The sequence below is a fragment of the Takifugu rubripes genome, chromosome 12 (assembly GCF_901000725.2).
Source record: "Takifugu rubripes chromosome 12, fTakRub1.2, whole genome shotgun sequence".
NCBI lineage: Eukaryota > Metazoa > Chordata > Actinopteri > Tetraodontiformes > Tetraodontidae > Takifugu > Takifugu rubripes.
The window spans coordinates 6,727,093-6,744,510 of record NC_042296.1 but is presented as its reverse complement, the minus strand read 5'-3'; the positions used below and the strand labels follow the sequence as shown (position 1 = coordinate 6,744,510).

The 17,418-nt window shown below is 50.7% G+C and overlaps 1 protein-coding gene and 1 long non-coding RNA gene across 2 annotated transcripts in view; one reads left to right on the top strand and one right to left on the bottom strand.

The window, feature by feature from the left end:
• The window catches only part of arid1ab (AT-rich interactive domain 1Ab), a 32,909-nt gene that overhangs the window by 7,272 nt on the left and 8,219 nt on the right, over positions 1–17,418 (top strand). The window contains exons 2-8 of the mRNA XM_029845341.1: positions 4,548–4,769; positions 5,930–6,571; positions 6,843–6,959; positions 15,733–15,973; positions 16,068–16,157; positions 16,282–16,461; positions 16,881–17,181. Of these exons, the coding sequence (XP_029701201.1) occupies positions 4,548–4,769; positions 5,930–6,571; positions 6,843–6,959; positions 15,733–15,973; positions 16,068–16,157; positions 16,282–16,461; positions 16,881–17,181 (1,793 nt within the window). The remainder of the gene's footprint in view (positions 1–4,547; positions 4,770–5,929; positions 6,572–6,842; positions 6,960–15,732; positions 15,974–16,067; positions 16,158–16,281; positions 16,462–16,880; positions 17,182–17,418) is intronic.
• LOC115251775 (uncharacterized) lies at positions 1,755–2,673 on the bottom strand. The gene is made up of 3 exons (XR_003890305.1): positions 2,557–2,673; positions 1,968–2,096; positions 1,755–1,865 (listed from the first exon to the last, which is right to left on the bottom strand). It is a non-coding gene; the product is annotated as an uncharacterized lncRNA (long non-coding RNA).

The following is a 17,418-nucleotide window of genomic DNA, read 5'->3' as shown; positions in this document are numbered from 1 at the left end:
GCCGCCGTCACCTGGAAATATAAGTCTGTCCTGACAGGTTGACAGCAGGTGGTCAGGGAGGATGTTCGCTCTCTTATAACTCCAACCTCATCAGGCTGACAGGCCTGGCAGCAGACGGCAAACCCTCCATTTTTATCAAACCAATAACCCCACAGGCTCAGGAAACCATTTCTTTTATAGCGAGCACATCGCTGGGAACCAGTTTATTCTGGCAGCTGAGTTCTGATGCACCAGTCGGAAGCGTCTCCTCTCATATTATTTCTGTTTGATGCTATTGACCTTACTGTCTTTAGGTAAACAGCTTCAGATAATGACATGTTTGTTTACTAGTGCGGGATGGTGCCTTCAGGTCGCCTCGGTACAGTCGGCACAGTTTTATTCTCGGTGGATTTATAAATAAATTTGCACCGCCATTTGTGAGCTAATATTGACGAGGAGGCGATGTTGCTATCACATCTGCCTCTGATGGCCAATATCAGTTAGCATTTTAGCCAGGATGCGTGCTAATAAATAGTAAATAGACCCATGTTGCAGCTTATACATGTAAACACAGTATATGATGATCATAACAGCATTTAATGGTTTATTTCTGCATTATGCTAGCTGTGAGTCGTCCCCTCGGCCAGGTACGGAGTGACCCGACACATCCTAAATAACCGTTGCTTTAACATATCACGCTACAGCGGCGCGTTGTCCTTTCACCGTCTGCCATGTGAGCCGTGTGACTCCGCCAGTCTCGCCGTGGCCTCCGCCGGGGTGCGTTAGCGCTGGCGCGTTGCGTGTCGAAGGGCTTTAAAGTGGAACAATAGCGCGCGCCGGGCCGAGGCCGTGTGGCCGCGTGGCGGATTAAATTAGCAGCAGTTGTTTATCGTCTGTCCCCCGGGTCCATCTGCTCCGTTCGGCCCCATAGGCTCAGGCACCACTCCAGACCCCTCAGTCGCGCCCTCCCCTACCCCTCGCAAATCTCTGCCCCCCCCACACACGCACACACACATGCACAGTTTTGAATAGTTGTAATGCCCACCAGCAGTCATGACACAGTATACTCAGGGCAGCCTCTTCTGCCAAGAGCGCTCTGCTTTTGCTCTATGCAGATTAGCCATGTGCTAATTGTGGCTATTTTTTTATTTATTTTTTTATGGAAGAGAGAGAGAGAGAGAGAGAAGGGAGGGGTGGATGACTGAGCAGCAGAATGAAACACAGCGGCGTCAACCATCCTGTGTTCTGAGAAAGGTTTGACAACTTTTAGCTTTGAACTGGTGCCAATGGTGAGTGTCGTCAGTCTTAACGTCAGCATTGAGGATGTTTTCCACACGTGTTTGCTGTATATTAGGCTAAAACGAGCAGTTTTCGAGCCTCTCTCGCACCGTTGCCTCTGCAGCCGCGCTGGTTTCAGAAACGAACGCGTGGGTTGCTGCAACCCCTCACCACGTGATCTGCGGTCGTGTCTGGTGGGGAATTCCCCCGACACTTTAATTCAAATTAATTTTCCAATAATGCACAAAATGTTTAAACACCATCCTGTGAATTACAAAACCTGACAGGCTAACGCGCACTCGAGTAAATAACCATGGATGAAAGGCTTAATATTCATTTTGGGAGCATTTAATGTGACCCTTAAGGTGCCGTTAGACAAAGACAACAGTTTTTATTCGTTAAGTTGACACAGTTGTGGGGTTTTCTCGTGTGAAACGTCGGGAAATCGTCGGTTTGTTTAGTTTAACCAGCTCAACTCCGCCCAGTTTAGGTGTGGCGTCGATCTTAGAAGTCTAATATTTCCTCTTCTAATTCCTGCAACAGTTGGAGTCGGTGCCAGACTCCATGCGACCGTCAGCGTTTCCATGGAGACGTGAAACAATCGCTCACTGTGAACGCAGACAGGGTTCAACCATCCGGGCTAACGAGTAACGGCCGTAACTCTTAACCTGGGGTTAATGTTGAACTCGCTCGCTCGCTCGCCGTGTCACCTTGGAATGGTTTCTGCTGCGACATTCCCATCACAAACGGCACCGAGCAGCGCGCGTTGGGTCGAAACTCGTCATTTTAGCCGCATGCTAATAGACGACCCCACTGTTAACTGACCGCGTCGGTCTGACCTGCGCACATCAAAGAGATTATGAGAACAAGACGACGTTAAAGTTGAGATTTTAGACTTTACACTTGGACCACTTGAGTTTAGTGGGAGGTGAAGCTGAACAGAGGCTTCAGTAGCGATCCCTGATCTCCACACACAACGCACAGCAGTGATGATCACACACACACACGCACACACACACACACAGTCGATGCTTTCTGGGATGTTGCAGGATGTGTAATGGTGTGTCAGATGTGAACAACTTAAGCAGTGTGAGGAAAATACTGGTAAACAGATCAATAAATCCCAGAGCCCCAGCTCCCTCCCAGTGCTCAGACATGATTGAATTAGGTCGAGGAGTTTAAAAAAGGAGGCGCAACGCCCCGAGTTTCCCGTGGTTCCGTCCACGCCCGCCTCACTTGTAACCTGTTTGAGTTCTGGATATTCGTGGTTTGTTTTGATCTGTTTAGAGCTTTCGTTACCTTTGGTCCTGATGTCGGCGGCGATTGTTTACATCCGTCAGGTGCAAGTCTGATTGCAGGTCGTTGCTCTCCTGACCTTTCACCCCAGTCTTGAAGGGAGAGCGAGGATGCAACGCCGCGTTAAAATAGCCTCAGCGGCGGCTAATCATTGATTAGGAAGGATGGAAAAGGAGCTCTTTGTTTTGTCTGATGGCTGAAGAGTGGATCTTGATGACGGATATACCTTTATTCTGTAGTTGCAGTTAGCTTTTAAGCTAGTTGGCTTGTTTTTAGCTCATGTATTTTTCATTGTTTGACCCCTTTAAGTAAAAGCGAGACTGTTTGTCATCCTCTCCTCTAAGGTATGATGTCATGTTGTGTCAGCTGGGTACTGGGGGGGGCACGGACCAGGGGTTAAAAGGCTATTAGAGGTCATAGGAGGGTCCCTATCGGCCCCATCACCTTTTACCCCCAGTGCGTGGTTGGTAATGACCCTAGAGACTGTAGTAACACTCTGCTACCCTTTAGCTTTTCTCTTTCCCACACACACAAACACACACACTTGTGAACCTGTACTTCAGGAGTCCTGGGGAGGCGAGAAGGAAAACCTGGAATGGAATCCTTTATCTAGGATAATGATCGTGACCCTCCCGACAGCCTGTTGATCCCACCGCCAATACCTACAGGAACACACACACATCCAGACACACTGCAGCCTCCTGCTGAGACCCTGGACCCCCCCTTCCACCCCTTCTCTGCACGCTGTCATTCATGGAGTGCCAAAGCCCGCTGCTTTATTAAAGCCCAGGAAGAGCTCGGCCTGGCCCGGGTTCAAACAGCAGTGCAGCTGGGACCTGTTACATTTTCGGCAGACTGCCCTCTCCGTCTCGCTGGCTATAAATAGCCCCTGCGGTTGTCTCCTTTTACCAAGGAAAGGAGTTTCTTTTTGGGTCAGGAAAAACACACAGATTAATAACCGTGGGAAGCAACGAGAGCTTTGTGTCTGCCGCTCAAGGTCAGCGGGCCAGTAGGTGCTGCTGCCTGAAAGCCCTTTTTGTGGCCCCCAGACGCCAGGGCCGCCACGGCAACGTGCAAGGGCGACACCAAGAGCCGGGCGCTCCGTTCTTGGAGCTGCCTGGACTGTTTATTTTTGTTGCTGCTGGTGTGTTTTTGTTGTCACGAGGGAGGGTTTGAGGGATTCCACGTGTTCATCTCTTGTGTACACACTGAATATCTGACACTTTATGACCTCGGCTCCAGCTGTTGACAGACGAGGCCAGCTTATTACCCCCCCCCCCCCCCCCCCCCCCCGTCCCCCCCGCTCCCTCCTCAGATCTGCTGCCAGTACGTCCTCCTGACCCAGTAACATCATCTGGTCCAGGTCACGCCGGTCTTAACGATCCCACCACAGCCAAAGTTTGCCCCCCCCCGCCGCCGCCGCCGCTCCGACCTCCGTTGTGACGTGGCTCCAGCTGACTCTTGGGCTCGGCTCCAGCCACCGCAGACGTTTCCTCACACACGTTTTTCATAGGAACCCCCCCCCCAACCAACATCTAGGATGTAACAGTATCCACCCACTGGCACAATGATCTCCTGGGCAGGAAAACGCTCCTGGCACATATAGTGGGCTCATTCATTCATTCATGGCCAATTTTTTCCCTTTCTAGTAGGAAAGTAAATCCACTCCGTTCCCCCCTCCCCTCCTCCTGCGTTTTGTTCTATATTTGCTTGATTACGCCGTGACTGATTTATGGGTAGATGCCTGCATCATCTTTTTTGTGTCCCCACTGGTTTCTAACGGATCCACCCCTTCCGGGGAATTCCGCACGAGTTTGGGATCCGAGTCTGAGTTTTTGACCAACTTCGACGATGGTTTTGGTTTTGGTGGAGTCGTGCCGCGTCAAATTAAAGAAGCCTCGAGCAGCGCAAGTGTTGATTGCATTTTTTACTACGCTGTCCGGTCGACAGTGAACGCACCATCACTACCAACGTTTTCCTCGTTTGTTCTGCAGCCTCCGAGCCCAATGGACCAGGTAGGGAAGATGCGCGGGCAGCCGTACGGAGGACCCAACCCTTATTCCCAGCAGCAGCAGGGGCCTCCCGCAGGGCCCGGACCCCAGCAGGGAGGCTCCTACCCTGGTCAAGGCTACGGTCCTCCAGGTCCTCAGAGGTATCCAATGGGGATGCAGAGTCGGACCCCTGGGGGTATGGGCAGCATGCAGTACGGACAGCAGGTGGGTGACATGTACACCTTCGTCAAACATCCAGGGTGGTGCCTCCCCCCAGAGAATTGGGAACTGGCTGTGTGAGATGACACCGTGGTGTTTTGTCCATATTTGTTGGTTACTTACTTCAGATTTTTGAGCACAGTGGCAAAGATGGCCGATAGATCGACAGAACCAAAATTTAGGCCACAACATTGGCAGAACCCGAGACAGGAAGTGTTACTCTGGTGTTTAAAGTGGAGCTCGCGAGGACTAAACCATCTAGACTGTAATACATGCTTGGCTACAAATCAGAAGACCCTTCTTGGAACTCTTGGAGCGAATCCTATTGTGCTCTTGTACTTATTATGTTGTGTTGTTATCTCCTAACAGCCTGCCTGAAATCTTGAGTCTGGACCTGATGAATGTGCTTCAGATGCAGTATATAGGTCCTTCACCATGTTTTAGATGAGTGGCCACTCTTATTTTCATCAAATTCTTCAGTAATTGAAGCTTGTAGAATCAGAGTCTGTATATAAACTGGAGCAGGTTGGCGGGTGGTGCACGAGTACAAAGCTTTAATTCTCCTTTTTCTCTTCTCCGCTGTGTTTCCTCATAAGGTCAGAGTTTTCTCCTTTCATGCTCCTTCAGGGTAATGAAAAGAAAAGGCATTATTGAAAGGCTTTTCTGTGCACAAGATTGGATGGAATATGAAAGGCCTCATATCGAAGTTCAAGGAGATGAAGTCAAAAGTCAATTTTTATTTTCGCGGCTGTAATTTAAAGCGATACTCGTCTGAATTCTTACTCTTGAATGATTTTTGTTCCTCACTTCAAATGATCAGTTGGCTGTGCGGATCGTGCTCGTCTCTCTCGCGGCTGCACGGAACGGTTGTCTTTTCCTCATCTGAAAGTAAGATGAAGAGATGCTTTGATTACTCCACCGAGGATGAATGATAAAAATCTATGACTGGATTTTTTGGCTCTTTTCATTTAATTTTTTGTGAGGGCTCTGCTGTAAGAATCGTGTAATGATGTAGACTAGTGAGGTAGTGATATTCCAGGGAAGCAGCCTGTCGCTAAGCTACGTTATGGCTAAGCTACGTTATGGCTAAGCTACGTTATGGCTAAGCTAGCTTTTCTCGCATTTTTCACGGTGAGTAATGTTTCCTCCCCATTTATCTCATCTAGATGTCAGCCTACGGACAGCAAGGCCCAGGAGGCTACGGCCAGCAGAGTCAAGCCTACTACGGTCAGCACGGCCCCCCTCCCCTCCCCGGTCAGCAGCAGCAGCAGCAGCCGTCGTACCCTGGCCAGCCCCAGGGCAGTTCTGGAACTCCCTACTCCCAGCCGGGCCATCCTTCACAGCCACCGGGACAACACGGACAGTCAGGATCCCCTTACCAACAGTCCCAAGGCCCCCACGGCCCCGCTCCAGGTCAGCCTCCTTATAGCCAGCCCCCACATTCCCAGCAAGGACAGCCTCCCTACGTCCCTCCCCAGCAGCAGCAACAGCAGCCTCAGCAGCAGCAGCAAGGGCCGGGTCCTCAAAGTCAGCAGGGTCCTCAAGGTCAGTCCGGTTACCCGCAGCCTCCAGGACCGGGGCAGCCGCCGCAGCAGCCCCCACCTCCGCAGCAGCAGCAGGGCCCCCCACAGCCACAGCAGCAGCAGCAGCAGCAGCAGCCCCAACAGCAGCCAGGCGGTCCAACTCCACAAGCCCAGCCACCTCCCGGTCATGGCCAGCAGGGTCAACCCTCACCATACTCCCAGACACCCCCCCTACCCCAGCAGCAGCAACAGTCACCCTATCAGAGGTTCCCCCCTCCTCCACAGGTAACAACACCTCAACCTCAACGTTTCCTTACACAGTTTGCAGTCATTTGCAGACTTTTCTGTTAATACAGTTAAATATGTCCCAAATGTGGGGTGAATATCTGGAGGGGGGGGGCTTTAATGACCAAGTCAGTGTAAACTATTGGGGATTAAATGAACGTTTTGTTCAAATTTAAAAGGCTTATAATGAAAGAGCATCATTTAAAGACAGTATGTTCAATTCATGGTCTGTTTGCAATGATGCTTGATCCGACGTTTTCCATACGACCAGGAACTTTCCCAGGATTCCTTTAGCTCCCAGTCCAACGCTTCTGCTTCCAACCAGGCCATGGCCTCCAGCAAGAGCAGTCAGGAAGACAGCATGCAGACCCGACCGTCCAGCCTGCCGGTAAGCCCTGTGCCTCTTCTTGCTCAAACTCCGGCTTTGTGATCAGTGAAGGCGGTTTCCATGGAACCCGGGCCGCGTCCTGAACCCGCAGACTAATTTACCGGTCGATATCCCGACAACCAGTATGAGACGGACGTGGATAATACGGCTTTGACTGGTGTTTTATTGATCTGCTCATTAATACGGTGTTTACTATAGACGTGCCCACGCAGACTCGTTTTATTGGAGATCCTTGTATTACTACCGTCAAAACACATTAAATATCGGATAAATGTCCGAATTGTGGCCAAATAGCACAACCGTATGCCACCCCGGGCTTGAAAATAGAAATTTCCTGCCTTTCAGAGCCAAATCAACTGTGGATAATTGTGTGTTTTACTAGCGTAAGTTCAATATCAGAACTTTGGACTGCTGACACTGGTGATTCCCGCTGGTTGGTTCACTGCTAGATCACACGTCTGCCTTATTCCCAAGCCTCGGATTGGAATAGGAAGCTTTATTATACGGAACCTTTTTTTTTTCCTTTGCTGGCATGCAGCTGTTGTACTTCATGATTGAGGGTCAACATCTTAAAGTAAAATTGAATTTTTTATTTTTTTTACACAGTATCTTCCCTCCTTTGCTGTCTTTTTGAAAATTAAACTGTCACCTCTGAATTCCACTCTTGACAAATACATCCCAAAAAAAGCAGATGCAGGGAGAGCGAAAATTTTCAAGTAAAATACCAAACAGCCTCAAAAGAGCCAATTTCCCTTCAGCAAAGTGCAGCCTGATAGGTGTCGCTGTGAAAGAAGGTGGCTCCGGCTAACAGGTTTGAGTCTCCATGGCGGTGTTTATAGGTCAGACGGTGGAGCTAACCTCGTTCTGGGCCTCAGGGAAGGAGAGTGAGAAATGAGATCATTAATGACAGAGAATGAAAGTGAGAGAGCGAAGTCGCCAGCGTGGGAAGGGGGGGGAGTCAAAGCAAATAACTCCAAATAGTGTGAGCGATTGGTTGGAATGGGGATGCTGGGTGGGGAGGGATGTGATGCAGCACTGTCTATGCCAGGAGGGGATGCCCTCAGGATGTGTTTCCCTCCTCTTTTATTTATTTCTCTTATTTATTTATACGCGTCTCAGCAGGCTCAGCCATTGGCCGGGCCGTGGCTATTTTTATTTATTTCCTCCCTGACTTCCAGGGGATTCCCTGTTGGTGTGCTGTGATTGGCTGCAAGGGCCATTAATCTGGCTAAGGTAGAGATGAACGGATCTCCCACCTCTGCTCCCTGCAGAGATCACGTGGTGGCGTGCACGGCCGGTCACGCTGCTGAATTTACTCCCACAGGTGTTGGATGTGGTGCTTTATAAAGCCTTGAATTTGCTTCTGGAGCAGCTATGAAAGCTCTGATAAACTGGCAGGACGCGAGAAGATATCAAGGAACATTTTATGATCCAGCAAGACTGGCAGCATTTTCCAGTTTTCAGGTCCTGATTTTAGATTAAAGTCATTTGTTGTGCTCTGTTGCTGGATAACAGAAACATCAACCACCTATTTAGGGACAAGCCGGCTCAATAATTTGAGAAATTGGCTCTGAATGTCCATGCTAAATGTGGCACCAGCTAAATTTGAGGATAAATTCTACATCCTGGCTAACCCGTCAGGCCAACACCCGCCTGACGGCCTCTCACCAAGCATCACCGTGTTGTTGAATTGACTGTTTATTCCCCAATGACCTGCAGTGATTTTTGTGCAGGCACATTTGTTTTAATCTGCCTCAGACTGTGACCGAATCCTGATCCAGCAGCGGCTCAGGGGTAAGCACCATTTAGCTACTTTAGTCGCTCTCGCTCCGAGCCAGCCAGACATCACCTCATCCAGAGCGCAGATGGGCCCCCGTTTGAAACAGGTGCTAAACACCTACCGTCTGGAGCCCCGACCCCTGCTGCAAAGTACAGGTACAGAAGCAACAGTCGGCCTCGGGAAACGGCTCCAGATTAGAGGAGGAGGGTGGGGTGGAAGGGGAACAGGCGTAAAGCGTGGAACTAGCTGAGCAGGTTGAGCTGGTTTGTGGCTCCGGGATGCACACGAACAGTTTAACCACACTGCTGATTCACTGGAACTATCGTTCGTCTTCATGGAAACAGCTTTCACGGTCATGAATGTGGAGGGAAATCTGAAACAAACTTGCAGCCTGTAGTTGTTCAGCGCACAAGTGGAAAGTCCATCCAGCCTTGAAATGTTCCTTAGAATAAAACGGGAGCTAAAAAGGGCCTTTAGCTGTTGTCCATATTTGTCCTCAATACCGTCCAAAAAGGGACAGATATTTGAGCTTTACAGTGCCGAGGCTGTGCCACAGAGCATTGTTTCATTAATCACATGACTGGTCGACTGGTATTTCTCTGCAGATGCCAGTCAGAGAGGGAACAGCCCACCTATTTCCCATTTTCAGAAATAAAGCAGGCCTGCATCTGTACGGACTCCCTGGAAGTCGTACTTCCTCTCCGAGTCAACTCGTGGAAATGAGCAGAACATCCAGACCTCCGCCTGCGTCCCTCCCACCTCACTTCTTGTTTTCTTTTCTTTTTTAATCCCCCTGTCCTCTCTCATGTCTTTTGTACACCCTTTTCCCCACTGCGGGGCTAATCCCACCAGGATCCGCCCTCCGGGTTGTGATGCTCCTCTTTTTCTGATCTTTCTGAATGTGCTCCAGACTCGAGGGGAAGGTCACGTGTTGGTCACACACTCCAGCCGGAGGTTTGCAAATGGGCGACTTTTGTAGGGGAGCGCTTGTGAGGAGAGAGTCAAGGGTTGGTGGAATAATCTCGGAAGATCCCTGGCTTCATATTGGGTGCTCACTGCGGCCCCACCCCTCTCTCAGGCGGTGCGTTTGGGAGCGCGAGGCGACACCAAACCCTCTGCGGCGTGCTAGAAACATCCTGGTTTCGGACTTGAGCGATCTCCCGCTGCCATTAAACTCTTCTGAGTCTCACTTCTGCAATCCCGCTCAGCCCAGCCCAGCCCAGCGCCGCTCTGCTCCTGCAGCTAAGCTTGTTTTTGCGACATAGCTCTGAAGCAATCAGCCTGACAAGGCCAGCCCACTTTTTTTTCCCTCCTCTCTCCTCTCCAACCCAGCCCAACCCCCCGCTCCTTTTCACTATTACACTCCATTACACTATTACTTTTTTGCTGCATTATTTGGTTTTTATTTTTTTTCCGGCCACGCCGCTTTCGTGCCGCTCCTTCCTCCGCCTGGCCGTCTCTTCTCCTCTTCCCCGTCTTGTTTTCTCTCGCTCTGTCTTTAAAGCAGCTTTCGTAACGCCGTGCAGCGCAGCCTTGTTTTGCGAGGCTCTGGCTTATGTTGGTATTCAGAGTCCGGGGCCAGTTTCCTGTTGCTATTCTGGGGCTTTTGCTTCCTGTGTGTGATTGTCTTATTCAGATTCCAGGGCGCCTCTGGTTGGCTCTCACCCCTCCCTCCCTCCCTCCCTCCCTCCCTCCCTCCCTCCCTCCCTCCTCCCATCTTTCTGTTTCTCTCCCTTGCTCCCGCTCTGTCTCACCCCCCTTTTTCTCTTTCCTCTGTGATTTTTAATTAATGTATTTGGGAAAATTCCGTCTGCTGACAAAGTGATGTTGTTTTGCTTTTGCTTCAGCGAATCGTCTCTAAGCTTTGCCAGAACCCAGACCCTGTTTCTGCTGGTTTGCGCTCGCTCTCTCACACACACGCACACATGCATGGAAACTCACACAAACACACAGAGCACTCTCCCTCTCCCTTTTTTTCGCTCTCTGGGCTGATCACACTCTTCCCTGCCCCTCCCCTCTGCCTCCATTTCTGCTGGGCTGAGCTAGTTTTGCAGCACAAAGACTGTGGCTGACTGCAGCACTGTCTGTGCTCCATCTACTGCCCTCGCTGAACGAGCCGCTGAGCCTCCACGGGTGAAACCTGCCTCACAATCAAATTAGCCCGCGATGAAATAACCTCTATATCATCCCCCCCACCCCCAGTTAATTTACTGTCGGTGTTGGTTGCCTCGCTAGTCACAGGGTGTGCGATTCTGTATGAGAAGAGGCTGCAGAGCAGGAAATCTGGGGATCTGGACACCCCCTCCTTCCTAACCCAGCTCACCCAGCAGGCCCTTCAGCCCCTTTAGCTCTCCCTAACCCAGCACCCCTCACCTCGGGCTGGGCAGCTGCCTGCCTCACTTGGGCATCTGTGCACTGCCCTGGGACTCCCTGCTACTATTGTGATCTCTACAAAAGGCCCCCCACGCACACACCATCTCCCCATTATTCACAGCAATCAGCCCACCCCCCCCTCTCACACACCCCCTCCCCCCTTTCCTCACCGCCTCCCTTCATCTACTCCGTGGTAGCGACACACAGGCTGGTGCAGTGTTTGTGTGCGGCGCACACCCCCTTTTTGTTACCCCCACAGAGGAGCTCAATTAGGCAAATGTGGAGCATTTATAAAAAGAACTCCTTTCTCATTGATTAAGATTCATAGTTGGCCTTTTTCTTTATTTCAAACCGTTAGAATTAGATGGATGGATCATATTCTTCTGTGCCTTTTCTGTGCTGGTTCACTCTTCTATCTTGGATTTTGTTTTTTGTTTTGTTGTTGTTATCCTGCCCACGTGGCGACTGGTGATGAGGTAGTAGCATAATGGTGATCTCTGGGGAGCTGGAGGAAGCCTGTCTGAAGACCATTGTGCTTGTGGCAGCGATACTGGAGATTGACCAGATATTTAATCCCAGCGGTGCTGCCGAGTGTTGCCCAAATGGCGGTTTGTGTTTGTTGAGATATGAAATAACAGGCCCGAGACACAATTGTTTAATCGACATTATGTTTTGGGGTTTTTTTTTGTTTTTGTTTTAATCCCATTGGGCACGTTGGGTAAAGGTTGAATGGCTCGCGGTTACATTTTCTCCCAGTTTATGTGCAGAGTTTGTCAGCATGTGATGTATGTGGATCCCTGTAATGGCTGCTGCTGCTTCGGCTGTATGAGACGCAGGCCTGGCTTCTCCTCCTTTCTCCAGTTCTTCACACATTGTGGGATGGGAGTGCCCCCTCATGGTTGAGCGTAGCTCTGCAAACCTTGAGTTGGGGCTGTAGCTGCCTCTTTCCAAACTGTCCCCGGCCTTTCAGGAGGTCCTCAGAGACCTGGACAGAGCCTGGAGGGGAGTGGGACCCCCACGGTGGTGTCGGCACTCGCCCGTCCGTCTTTTTCAACAACTCAGCTAACCCCCTCTGTTGCCCAGACTGCCACTATCAGCCAATACAGGTGGTTTCAAGAAATAGGCAGGTTTAATTTAATTTTGCCTGAGCAAATGTGATTTATGCTAAGCTACAGCAGTAATCTGGAGATCTTGAGGCTGCAGCCACGCCGGTGTTTCCCAGCTGCTGCCCAAGTTGTGAGGGGAGGGGGGGGAAAAAAAGCTTTAGAGAATGAGCGGAAGAATTTTTACATCATCTTATGCTTAAAAGGCAAGAGATGACTTTTCCCATGACCCTCTTGGAATATCAAGAATACCCTCTTTGCCCTGAATGAAGTGTCAAAAGCACAGCACCGCCGCGCTTCTGCCGACGAGGTTGTTGCTTCCGCACAAACATCGGGACGTCAAGGTTTTCTGCTGTTCTTGTGTGCGCGCGTACGAAATAAAAGGCCTGGCGGAGGCTGTAATTAAAGCGGTGGTGGAACTGGAGCAGCGGGGGTGGGGGAGCACAGCTTCTCCGTGTCTGCGTTTCCTGTAACAATGACGGGCTGCTTCTTTTGTAGTAGCTGACTGCACCGTGACCCTGCCTGGCACGCAGGGAGGCCGCAAAGAGAGAGAGCGGGGTGGCCGCAACAGGGGGGGAGGGACTGTGCCTGCTCTAATGTGTCAACCACGTGGATCCTGGTAACCATGGTAACCAGGAGTTGGAACCGTATCTGGGAAATAAAAAAGAACTTCTGTTTTCCTCCAGTATTGCCTCACCGCAGAGGATGCGCCAGCGCGTTTTTCCTTTAATCCCTCGCGGCGTGTTGCGTTCGAGAGTGAGGGAGCCTGCCAGCGAACAACAGGAGTGTAGGTCAGGAAGAATGTGTGTGACTGAGGGATGAACTCTGCCTCCTTCCCCCACCCCCTCGCCGCCATCACCAGATCTAGTTACAAACTACCAGCCGGGGTTACACAATCCAGAGATGTTTCGTCACCACGAGGGCGGCTGTGCTACTTTCCTTCTCCCGCTGCGTGTTTGTCATAGCCTCCAAAAAAAGAAAGGGGGGAAGAAATTGGCCCGCTCGGCAGACTAATGGCTCTTGCTGGGCTTGATTGATTCAGTGAAGTAATCTGCAAATGGAAAACATTAGGACGGCAGCAAGCAGAGGCAGCAGAAACACTTAGACTAGTTTCTCCCCGTTTGAACCTCCTATATACGCGCAAACATCGTTAAATGTCGCAGCATCTCAAAATGCAGTCTGTGGTTTTTTTTTCTTTCCCATCCCATTTTTTTGTAAAAATCCAACTGAAACTGTCCAGTTTTAGCGGCTCTTTAATCAGCTCGGATGCGGAAGACTGCAGCTCTGAAGTTCCATGTTAGGCAGTACTGGGAAAAACACAAAATGGCTGCCATAGATGGAGCTTGAAGCTCCCACAGAAAGAGCTGCAGCCCTCTCCGTCTCTCTCGCAGATCCAAGACAGCTTTCCCCTCTTTTTCCCTCGTTCAGAAAACAGCACGGACTTGAATATTTTAACCTCATCAGCTGCCATTAATGCCATAAATTAGATTTGATGCTGTAACCTTCTCTGAGCTGCGACCCCCATAGTGAGATGCCCCGGTGTCACTCACACGCGTCACACGCCCAGTTTCTATCATTTCTACCCTGTGCATTTTTTAAAATAAAGACCGTGCTGAAGAGTGGAGCCACAGCGGCAGCAGCATCGGTATCATACCCCCACCCATCCACCCACCCACCCCCTCTCTGTCCAGCTTGTGCAGTCAGCAGAACAGGCTGGTGCTGTGCAGTATTGAGTCGGGAAAAATCAATGACTGCAGAGTGGGAGTAGGTAGGAGCCTGTGTGTGTGTGTGTGTGTGTGTGTGTGTGTGTGTGTGTGTCTTTCTGCCTGTCCAGGCTGATGTATCAGTGCTGTCAGATATTTACCAGTGAGCTCACATTTCTGCATGTGCAAAGCTGGCTCGTGGGTTTGCCACGGCCCTGCTGTGTATTTGCATATTCAATATGGCTAATAGAGTGTAATTTGAGGAATATTTTGTAATTAACACCATGTCAATTACCATCTCATTAATGCCCTATGATATTAAAACCTTACGCATGTACATATCAAATGTGCAAGAAGAAGACAATGATAAAACACGGCAGTTTGGCTAGTGTTTCATCCTTGTTCCATCTCCAACATCGAATGGCTCAATTTCTAACCAATTAAATGCAAAATAAATGACTTTGGGCACAAAATGTGGAAGAAATGTGAAGTTTATACAAAGAAAATGCTAAAATCTGACATGCAACAGTAATTTGTCATCTTCAACCTCTGCTTTATTATGATCCTGATAAATAAATTCTAAATTTAAATGTACTCATTCCAAAAACTCTTGTCTATTGTTATTCTGTGCAGCCTCCTTGCCCCCACCTCAGGTGAATCCTGCCTTGTTAATGCACCCCTGTCACTCTTGTGACTGAAGCTGTCCACCAGGAGTGTAACTGGACTTGACCTCTGACCTGCCTGATGGGGGGGGTGGTAATGATCTTTGACTGCTACTGAGGTGGTCATCTCAGCGGCTGGACCCGGGTGTCTGTCAGATGACTGGTCTTGTGATGTCTGGGGTTGGGAAGAATGGGGAATGTAGGTCAGCTGACGGTAATGGCTTTTGGGTGGGGGGGGATCTTGCCACGGTTGTTTTAGCAAGGAATGTCATGCTATTTGATCTCTGCCTCTCCCCCAGGGTACTTAGCGCCCCGCCGCTCCAAGTCGTCCGTGCCGTCCGGCCACGTTGGGGAATCGTGTGCTGTCAAACCCTCCCCAGGAGTCTCATGTTAACGCGCCACGTGTTTTTGCTTTTTGTTGTGGCCACGTCCCCTCCGTCGGGTCAGAGAGCCCTGGGTTAGTGTACTCGCTGAAATGGGAGGAAGAGGAGGGAGGGGAAGGGGTGGGGTGTGGAGGGGGTGGATTCTGAATCAGCGTTCTGCTCCTGTCACTCCCTCTGGGGTTTCTCCATCAGGTCATGTCCCAAAAATAGCAACGGGCGCCGTTTCAAGTGCAAAACCGCCGGCTTCGGGGCTGCAGCCAGTCTGCGAGTGTGAGATTTCTATGGGAGTATTTGGCCACCTTCCAATACGTGTTTCCCCCCCCCCTCCTCCTCCTCCTCCTCCTGCCTCCTCTCATTTTTTCGCCCCCTCTTCCAATGTAACTGGCAGATGAGCTTGCATTTCTGAGCTGAGCACATGGGCTCCACGTGAGTGGCCAGTGTGTAAACATTCACCTTCCCACAAACATAATCATCGCCGGCTGCCTTCCTACCTCGCTTCTCGTCTCTGTGTCACAGCCAGCGAGGCTCAATAACAACACCACATGGCACTGGAGTCGGTGCCCAGCACCAATTATTTTGACTGCCTCCTGAGATGACTTGTTTCAGACATTATTTCCCCCTGTTTTCCCTTTACAAGCCACTCAAACTGAGCTGTTTGCCTGGGTAAAGCATTGTCACTGCTATGGTGGGGTGGTCAAAAAGGAACTTGCTTTACTTCTTAGCTGCTTCCGCTTAGATCAACTCACCGGTGTTGCCCATCTTGTTACAGGACCTGTCGGGGTCTATTGATGACCTGCCCACTGGTACAGAAGGGGCCCTGAGCCCCGGCGTCAGCACATCCGGAGTTTCCAGCAGTCAGGGCGAGCAGAGCAACCCTGCCCAGTCGCCCTTCTCTCCACACACTTCTCCTCACCTGCCAGGTATCCGTGGGCCCTCGCCATCACCCGTGGGTTCTCCGGCCAGTGTCACCCCGTCACGCACCGGCCCGCTGTCCCCCGCTGCTGTACCAGGTAAGAGAATATCAGGTTCTAAAAGATGAGAACAAAGTATTCTTGACAAAAAAGGTCTAAAATTGTTTCCTTTCCCCAACATCCCACGTTGCAGGTAACCAAATGCCTCCTCGGCCACCCAGCGTCCAGTCTGACAGCATCATGCACTCTTCCATGAACCAGTCAGCCATGGGCCAAGACAGGGGTGAGTGTTGACACGTGTACAACCACCTCACCCTCTCTGCTCAGTCACGGGAAGATCCATCACCTCACCAGTCGACCTGACCCGAAAATATTTTGCTAAAGGTTTATCTGTTCTTCTTCCCCAGTATACATGCGTAACCCTCAGATGCCCCCTTACGGGTCTCCTGGTCACCCTGGACAACCTGGTTCTGCCTTATCTCCACGCCAGTCTTCTGGAGGCCAGATGCATAGTGGAATGGGACCGTATCCCCAGAACAACTCCATGGGAAACTATGGTCCTCAGAGCGGGCAGTACGGCCCACAAGGTGGGGCTTAAGAAACCACTCACACTAATGTTTTTGGATGCTTCTCAGTGCCGTCGTGCACATCCAAAAGATATCCTGAATGAGTTTGCGCTTGTTGGCTCGAGACCGCTGCAGTTTCAGAGACGGAAGTAGATTAAAAAAAGAAAACTTTGAAGTTTCCTCTCGCTTCTCATATTTATGAAATTAAAACACTTTTGAAGTCTCCGATGGTTTCTGTGGCCTTTGATGAAGTTGTGAAATGAGTCATAGTGGCGGGCGGTGAAGGGCCAGATGAGGCCTGCTTCATCAGGCTGCCTGTCAGAACAGGAAATAAATTTAGACCCGGGCTGTTCGGTGTTCTCATCTCCGCAAGAATGGATTAGTTTCGCTTACCTGTCTCAGGGTGACAATCTTAATATCTGTCCCTCTGACACCTGTAGGTTACCCCAGGCAGCCTGGCTACACAGGAATGCCCAATGCCAACTACCCCAGTGGCCCTGGGATGGGCGGGACCATGAACCCAATGCCCAGTCAGGGCAGTGGGGGGCCATATGGGAGCATCCCACCTGGCAGACTGGGCCCAGGGCAGATGGGTGCTCGGCCCTACGGCCCCGGGATGGGCACAAACATGGGTGGCATGCATCCTCAGGTGGGCTCCGGCATGTGTCCTCCTCCGGGCATGAACAGGAAGGACGGGGGCCCCTCGATGCACCATGGACCCACAAACTCCATACACAACAGGTAGGTACTCGCAGCTCCGGGCTGCAGCGGTGTCGACGTGATTCTGACGAGGGCTCTTGTCTCGTGTGTCCTTGCCCACATGACCGTGAAAAATGGTCGGTGCTTCCCACGTGTGAGGCAGTCTGCTGTGACTTTATTCTTATGTGAATGTGCGACAGTCCGTGGCAGGAAAAACCCAGCACTTGTGTACAAAAGGAAAGTAAAGAGAGAAGAGAGCAGGAGATGTTCCCTGACATT